Source organism: Cryptotermes secundus, unplaced genomic scaffold, assembly GCF_002891405.2.
Source record: "Cryptotermes secundus unplaced genomic scaffold, Csec_1.0 scaffold13, whole genome shotgun sequence".
NCBI lineage: Eukaryota > Metazoa > Arthropoda > Insecta > Blattodea > Kalotermitidae > Cryptotermes > Cryptotermes secundus.
This window is the reverse complement of record NW_019734350.1, coordinates 2,001,406-2,009,851: the sequence shown is the minus strand read 5'-3', so window position 1 is coordinate 2,009,851 and position 8,446 is coordinate 2,001,406. Positions and strand designations below refer to the sequence as shown.

At 37.6% G+C, this 8,446-nt stretch overlaps 1 protein-coding gene across 1 annotated transcript in view; it reads right to left on the bottom strand.

Annotated features, from left to right (window-relative positions):
• Positions 1–8,446, bottom strand: part of LOC111868739 (protein I'm not dead yet) — a 59,117-nt gene that overhangs the window by 5,023 nt on the left and 45,648 nt on the right. The window contains exons 10-12 of the mRNA XM_023859674.2: positions 4,620–4,706; positions 2,179–2,372; positions 1,532–1,669 (exon numbers count right to left, since the gene is read on the bottom strand). Of these exons, the coding sequence (XP_023715442.1) occupies positions 1,532–1,669; positions 2,179–2,372; positions 4,620–4,706 (419 nt within the window). The remainder of the gene's footprint in view (positions 1–1,531; positions 1,670–2,178; positions 2,373–4,619; positions 4,707–8,446) is intronic.

Below are 8,446 nucleotides of genomic sequence, written 5' to 3'. Positions count from 1 at the left end.
ACACCTTTTGACAGTAGTCCTCGGTGTCTGCTTCGAATTGCAGGCTTTAGCCTGTCAGTAAGCATCTCACTGTAATGATCACTGTTTATTGTTGTTCCCCTCTCCTGATAATGTTCCAGTACTGGGCCTTGTGAGTCCCAAAAAACTGTAAGCATCAGTTTTCCTGCGGATGGTTGGCTTTTGAACTTTTCTTGCTGGGCGATTGTGGATGTTTTCATTCCATACTCTGCCGTTTACTCTCTGGCTCGCAATGATGGATCCATGTTTCGTCACCAGTGATGATTCTGTCTAAGAAGACGTCACATTCGTTACCATAGCAATCCAAATGTTGTTGCCAGATGTCCAAGCACGTTTGTTTATGCAACACTGTGAGTTGTTTTGGGACCCATCTTGCACAGACTTTATGAAACCCAAGTCTGTTGTGGATGATTTCGTAGGCAGAACCATGACTAATTTGCAGACGATTTGCCACTTCATCAATAGTCACTCGTCTGTCTAACAGAACCATGTCAGGTGCACACTCAATGTTGTCCTCATTTGTGGCCATGAATGGTCGTCCGGCTCCTTCCTCATGCGTAACACTTGTGCGACCATTTTTTAATTTTTCAATCCATTCGTAGACACTCCATTGCAGCAAAACACTGTTCCTGTATTGTGCTGAAAGTCTTTGATGGATTGCGGCCCCTGATACACCTTCCGACCACAAAAACCGGATCACTGAACGTTGCTCTTCTTTGGTGCAAACAGAAAGCGGAGCAGCCATGATTAACGGCAAGGCAGCGACGATGGAACTGACCTAGCAACATCAAACCTGTGCAGAAATAATGATAAGGAAACCACGCATGGCGATGCTGCGCAAAATGACAGTGCTGCCAACAGAAACACAACTACAACTGCATTGCGGATAATTATTGACTTCCCCTCGTAGTTTGCCACATTCATATACTCTAGAAACTAATGTGAACTTCATGTCAAGCATCAAATGAAAAGGCACCTCATTCTTCAACAGAATAATTCATTCCCTCACATTGTACATTGGAGAACATAGCTGGGAAGTGCTCCCCCATCCTCCCTACAGTCTGGACTTGGCCCCTTGGGACTACCACCTGTTTAGGCTCATAAACGATAACATGAGGAGCCAATACTATGGCAATAATGAGGCCATCCAGCAAACCAAGCATACTTGGTTGCAAAATACTGAAACAGACTTCTTTCACCATGGTATATTTAAGTTCATGCAGTGCTGACAGAAATGGGTCGGTACTATGACAACAAGTGGTAGTCAGTCAAACCGTGCTTACACATCTGCAGAATACTGAAACAGTACTAAAGCAGTTGAGGCATAAAGCTGACCAATCACCACCAACTGGTGTTGAGGTTAAGAATTTGTTGATCTATACTTCCACTCCACCATATGTCTTCCTAGCATGGTGCTTAAGCACAGGGAGAGCACTTCACCTTTTTATTTTACCTTACCACTACCTAATTAGTTTCATACTACTACTGACCGATTAGTTTATCCATAACTCACCATGTCTGTTGTCTTCATATTGGATGCTGCAAGAACAATAGCATTAGGAGGAGTTGCCACAGGTAACATGAAGGCATAAGAACAACACAGAGTCGCTGGGATCATGAAATACAGAGGGTGGATTTTCATTGCCACAGCCTGCAAGAATCGATACACAAGCACCTGAACAGCCTTCACAAATGCTGGCAAGAAATGCACACTCCTCACCACTCATGATTAAGAACTTGTGGAGAACAGACAGTTAACACAAAAAGACTGAAAGCATAACGTAAATGGAAAACAGCTATTGTCACACACAGTGTGTAAGATATACTCATTTAATGAGCATTTGATTAACTGAACTGCCAACGTCACAACACAGTGCAGGCAGATAATTCCTTCGAGCTCAGTGCAAGTCATGCTTACATAATGCAGTTCTCCATATACTCTGCTTCGAGCTTCATCAACAACATACCAAAAATTTTTATATTTGTCTGTTCACATTTCTGCATCCTTCATGCTTATTAAAGATAAATTTTTAGTAAGATCTGAAATATCCATTCCAAATATAAGGCAACCAATTAACCAATGAGAAATATCCCATTGTTCACGGTACCATTCTCTCTATGAATACTTTAAATTTGAGAATACTAGTGTGATTACTTTACCATCTGGGCCAACACTGGTAAGATGATATTAGCAACTGCTGTATTGGATGACACTTCAGTAAGGAAAGTAGTTGCTGTTGCAACAATGATGAGTATTAAGAATGGAGGCAGCACTTGAAGGTAGACCAGTTCTTTACCCAGGTAAGTTGACAGACCTGATTCATTGCTAGCAGCTGCCATTGCAAAACCTCCACCTAATATTTAACATGAGATAAAATGAATTCCACAGAACAATAACATATGCTTTATTTAATTTTTAAGGAGGTGGGAGAAGCTTTTAAAATAAATAAATAAAGGCTACATTTCATTATGTGAATTAAAAAATTAACTACGCTGATAAAACAAACATTTCATCTCCTTCAGTAATGAAAATTTGCCAGACTCAACAATTCTGAAAAAAAAAAAAACTTCATACAATTTTAATAGCTCTGTACTGTATGTAATTTCCATGAATACAAATTATGGCTATTATGTTATCAATTACAATTTCAAAGTGTTCTACTGTTGCCATGTTTGTAACTGTTGACATGACAGCATGTTACATGTAAAATTCAAAGGTATGATTATAATCTAGTTTAATTCAAAATTTCACATGTACATCTCCGATGGTTCATTAGTGACATAAAAATCTGAAGCTTATAAAATAAGGAAAATAGGCTAAACCACTTCTTTCCCCATAACTCCAAACATTCTGGCAGAAATTGGGGGGTTGGTCCCATAATTCCTTTTCTAAAAACAGGCCTATTCTCAGCTGAAACTTACCCTTTCAAAAAGCATGAATGATGACAAAATACAGTGGATCCCTTTTAAGAAGTTTTCCAAGAAACCAAGAAATATACACTTTCTATCTGTTTGAGTAATTATGCATTGCTGAAATGATTTTCTTATTCTCCAGAACACTATTTAGTGTCAACATTGGCATGCAAAGTTATTGATTCTTGTAAGATTTGAGGCTTTCACGGCGGTGACTATGAAGAAAGCAGTCTTCTGGGATTTGGCACCGTGTATATGTGGTGTTAACCAACGTTTCGGAGGAACGTATCGCCACAGTCTGCTTTTACCAGTTCTCACAGTCTCCTCGCTTGCAGATTTCTTATATTTTTTCTTCTACCCTGAAGATGGAGGCGATACGCTCCTCCGAAACATCGGTTAACACCACATATACACGGTGCCAAATCCCAGAAGACTGCTTTCTTCATTTATTCTTAATCATTTCCATTTTCTCAGAAACTGCTAACACCTTACATTTTATGTTTGCTTTTGTAGCCATGCATACCTATATAATCCACAAGTTAGTTCACTCTCATGCAACTTTACAAAATTTAACACATTTGTAACCTTGCATACAATGACTATGCTACCAACTAGATGCACGGAGAAGGTTGTAAAGTCACTGCTAATTCTGCCCAACTCCAGCCACTCACTGAATGCTGCTTAGTGCTACAACATGTTTGATTTATGTAAGCATCTACTTTGTGTCTCGTTTGTTGCTGTATGTACGTAATGTATTCTGGCAGAAACCTGTTAAACGAATAAAATGTTCTATACATATATTTAAAATTGCTCTTCTTGGGCAGGGTATGTTTTTATGCGAGAAAGGGTTGAAACCTGATGAAAATACTTCTTTTGGCTTGTTTTGGACTTCACACATTGTCTGGTATGTAAAAGACAAAAGACCACGACGTTTCGGAGACTGGTTCTGTCTCCGTGTTCAGGTGGGTGAGGAAGGATAAACCTACTCAGTTGGGCCCGTTAGAAAGCGCTAGTCTCAATCACTGGACAAACCCTGGTCTGTACCAGTCCAGTGATTGAGACTAGCTCTTTCTAACGGGCCCAACTGAGTAGGTTTATCCTTCCCCACCCACCTGAAGACGGAGACAGATCCAGTCTCCGAAACATCATGGTCTTTTGTCTTTTACATACCAGATAATGGATGAAGTCCAAAAGAAGTTCAGTATACACCACTGTCAGAATCCTTTCAAGTCTATCTGATGAAAATACTTTACTCCTATGGTATTACTTTTGGTACCCAATGATTTTAACTTTCTTGGTGGGAAAACGTTTTAAACAGGATACTCTTTAGTGGGGTTCACTGTATCTGTAAACTGAAGACTTAACAAAATACAGCATAAAATTGCCTTTGGAGGGTATTGATAACAAAAAAGAAAGTATGTAAATGAAGGGATTAACTCTGAAGTTAAATTCATGTCATTACCTATATTTAGACACTAATGTTAATCTATTTAATATATTCTGACAGTTTAAGTATGAAAGAAATACTACACAGTGTGTCTAAAATAAAATTTCATGCAGCATGTTTTAACTTCAAAAATTCAGGAATGAATCACACACGCACATGTAGTTCCAGTGTATCAACATCTAGACTAAAATATTTTAAGATTATTACACTTACAATTATAGAAATTATTATAAGTACTAACCAAGTAGACAGACAAGACCCCAGGGCACCTTCTCATGAACAACCTTCCATGTGAGCAGCGCTGGTGCAGCTTTTGCTGGTCGTCTCTCTGTACAACACAAGCAACGTGGTGCCAAATTAAAAATTACACTCAAAATTTATTTAAGGTTGTCCTAATGATACCATTTCCTTGGGGGGGGGGCATGAGCAAAGTCAGAAAGGAGACTGAAGTATAAATCTTTCCAGCATCCAGTATTCCTTTCATAACATAACTAAATTTGTTCACAATATCAAGTTACAGGCTATTTTAGAAGCAAATCTAAGGTCAGAATAATCAGTATAAACATGAATCAAATCTGTATTTTGTGTACTCTTGGAAGAACCAACATGACAATAGAGTGAACCTTTATAAAATAATTGAAATCGCCCTTTATTAATATATCTATTTCATGCACTCCATGATATTTTGCAGGGGGTTGAAACAGTAACCCCATTAGGCCACATAATTACCTCATATTTGAATATGTTGATACCTCAGTTAAAAGAACAAGACAACAATAAAATGATACTAATTCTCAAAATAAATGTACAGACTATTTTAACTTTTCTGTGCTCAAGAGAGATAAAGTAAGAGAGGAATGGAAGATTCTATTTAACATGGCAATAGATGTCTTACACACCTCATCTAGTATTAAAATGGCATTTAAAACATGGAAATACACGTATTAGCTGAAGATGAAAAAATGTATGGGAGAAATGAAAATTATACAGGATTCCTTAGATGGCAGTCATTTAGAAGAATTGGGCATAAACTGGAAAGTCATATTAAATGGTAGCTTATGGAAATAGTTTGTGAGGATGTGGATTGGACAGAACTGAATCAGGATTGTCTTGATTTTAGTGATATGATGCAGTTTCTGTCTTCCCCATTCCTTCCAAAGTTACGTGTTCTGCACAGATGCTCCTTGAATTATCCGACAATTGTATTCCCCTCCTTCCAAAAAGAAGAAGGGTCACAGGGAGTGAAATTGCATAAATCAAGCAAACTTTCCCAAGTAGGAATCAATGGAAATGTCCAAGATATGCTATAAAAAGTAACATGATATTCTGCTGTTACTTCAACTAGTTGTTTGGTACAGCACAACACATCCTTTTCCTTCTTTTAGTAATATTTATGTCATTTTAGTATAAGTGAATTGTGTTTATAATTATTTAGTTTGTAAAAGAATGCTAGACACTGTTAAGAAATGAGCTGGAACAATGTTGAAATGTTTGCAAAATAGCTGTGCCACTGAGTCAGAAGTATTTTAATATTATATCATTAGTTATCCATCCCATTCTGCTGAAGTGCAGAAGAAGAGGTAAACAAGACTCTGATGTCCCACGAAAGGCCCTAGGATTTTCTGAATGATAGACTAGAAGTAGTTTAAATTTGTAATCACCAATTATTTCCACACAGCAAGACAGCGATTCCATTCTTGACAGCTTTGAACGTGGGGGCACTGGCTTTTTCTTTTGATATATAAGCTAGGCTTTGCATTGTTTTCCAGAACATCCTTGTTTCATGAAAGTTGAAGGTCTGTTCTAGTGAGTACCCTCTTTCCTTAACCATTTCCTTGAATTCTTCAGGAAATTTAGATGGTGCAACCCATCAACACTGTGTCTTTTTCACTAAGTTTCAAGTTATAAAAACTATGCCATTGATTGGGTCAATAAAACAAGCCACTGCTGGCATTAAACTCCTTTGCTTTTGTAGGAGAGCCATCACTCTTGACAGAATCATAAATATTTCTAAATTTTCATTGATGGTTGTGGGATCTACACATGACTGTCTTTTTGTCTGATTCAGTTTCAAAGCTGAAAACAATTTTCCATTGTATCAATTATTTCTGGTGTTGTTTTGAAATTATAGTTGTAATAACATATAATAAAATAGCACATGCACAATTATTTTATTTTTTATTCAGTATTACAAACATTCCTTAATGTAGATCCTTATATTCCTATGGAGTCAACAATGTCACATATTCACTTGTTTCTCTCACAGTGATGAATTATATCTAACTTTTATTCAAGATTTATTGATTTTCCTTCTTTCTCTTCTGATTCTTTCTCACCACTAGCAGAATGTTTCTTACCCTTTTGATTCCCTATTATAGAATTATTTTAAATGATGAGCCCTTCTTTGGAAGCTGCCAGTTGTATGGTTACTCAAGAATTTTCCTTCTTTCTCTTCTGATTCTTTCTCACCACTAGCAGAATGTTTCTTACCCTTTTGATTCCCTATTATAGAATTATTTTAAATGATGAGCCCTTCTTTGGAAGCTGCCAGTTGTATGGTTACTCAAGAATTTTCCAATATTTTAAGGAACACAAAGTTTCCTTACTGTGTTCACAAGAGTCCTCCAATGTTCCCTATCCTGACCCAGATCAACCCATTCCACACTGCCCCATCCTATCTCTCTAAGATCAAATTTAATATTATCCGCCCACCTAAATCTAGGTCTTCCTCATGGTCTCCTTCCAATTCTCCCACAATCATACATGCATTCCTGTTATCCCCATTTGCACTACATTCCCTACCCATCTCATCATCCTTGACTCGATCATTCTATTATATTTGGTGAAGAGTACAAGTTATCAAGCACCTCATTATAAAGTTTTCTCCAATTTTTTAAGGTATAATAACTGAATAAAACAAAATGTGAATAAAACTTCAGAAATTGAGGCCACTTGAATTATAAATAAATAGTGTACTGAATATTTCCTCATCCTTCCAAAGAGCACCAGCAGCAGAGGCATATGAGAGGTCGCATGGGCAGGCCAAATTTTACTTCTCCCCTTTCATTCCTCCTCTGCCACCCACACAGTACTCTGCTCCAATATCTCCCCACCTCTTTCAATCAGCCAGTAAGCAATTCACATTAAAGTGAGTGCTGTTACTTGAAATTGTTCTAAATTATTTGAATGCATCATATGAAATCACATCTTCAAAACTGTATAATGAGGAGTACCTGTACTTTGGGAAAAATGTGGTAACTCTATAGTATGTGTTAGCAAAATTTGTTAAAATTATTTTAAAACGTTTAAAATATTGGTCATTTGCTTATTTATGGAGCTGAGCCCTTCTTCAGGAGAAGCCAAATCTGCAGCTACTCAAGAATTTCCCAGCATTTTATGGAACCAAAGGTTCATTACCATGTTCACAAGAGCCCTCCACTGGTCCCTATCCTGAACCAGATCAATCCAATCCATATCATCTCATCTTATCTCTCTAAGATCCATTTTAATATTGTCCACCCACCTACGCCTTGGTCTTCTCAGTGGTCTCTTTCCTTCTGTCTTTCCCACCAATATCCTATATGCATTCCTTTTCTCCCAATTCGTGCTACTTGCCATGCCTACCTCATCCTCCTTGACTTGATCATTCTAATTATACTTTGAGAAGAGTGCAAGTTATGAATCTCCTCATTATGCAGTTTTTGGCAACCTCCTGTCACTTCATCCCTCTTCGGCCCTCAAACACCCTCAGTCTATGTTCCTCCCTTAATGTCAGAGACCAAGTTTCACATCCATACAGAAACACAGGCAAAATTATAGTTCTGTATATTCTGTTTTTGGACAGCAGACAAGAAGACAAAAGGTTCTGGACTGAATGGTAGCAAGCATTACCTGAGTTCAATCTCCTCTTTTTCTCCTGAATTAGGTTTTGATTTGTTATCGTCATTCCCAAATATCTGAACTGTGCCACATTTTCAAAACATCTGTTTTCTATTGTTAAGTCATGATTTTGGCATAGACCAACAGCTGATATGTCCTGTTTAATTTCAGTCCCACCTGGTTTTCCTG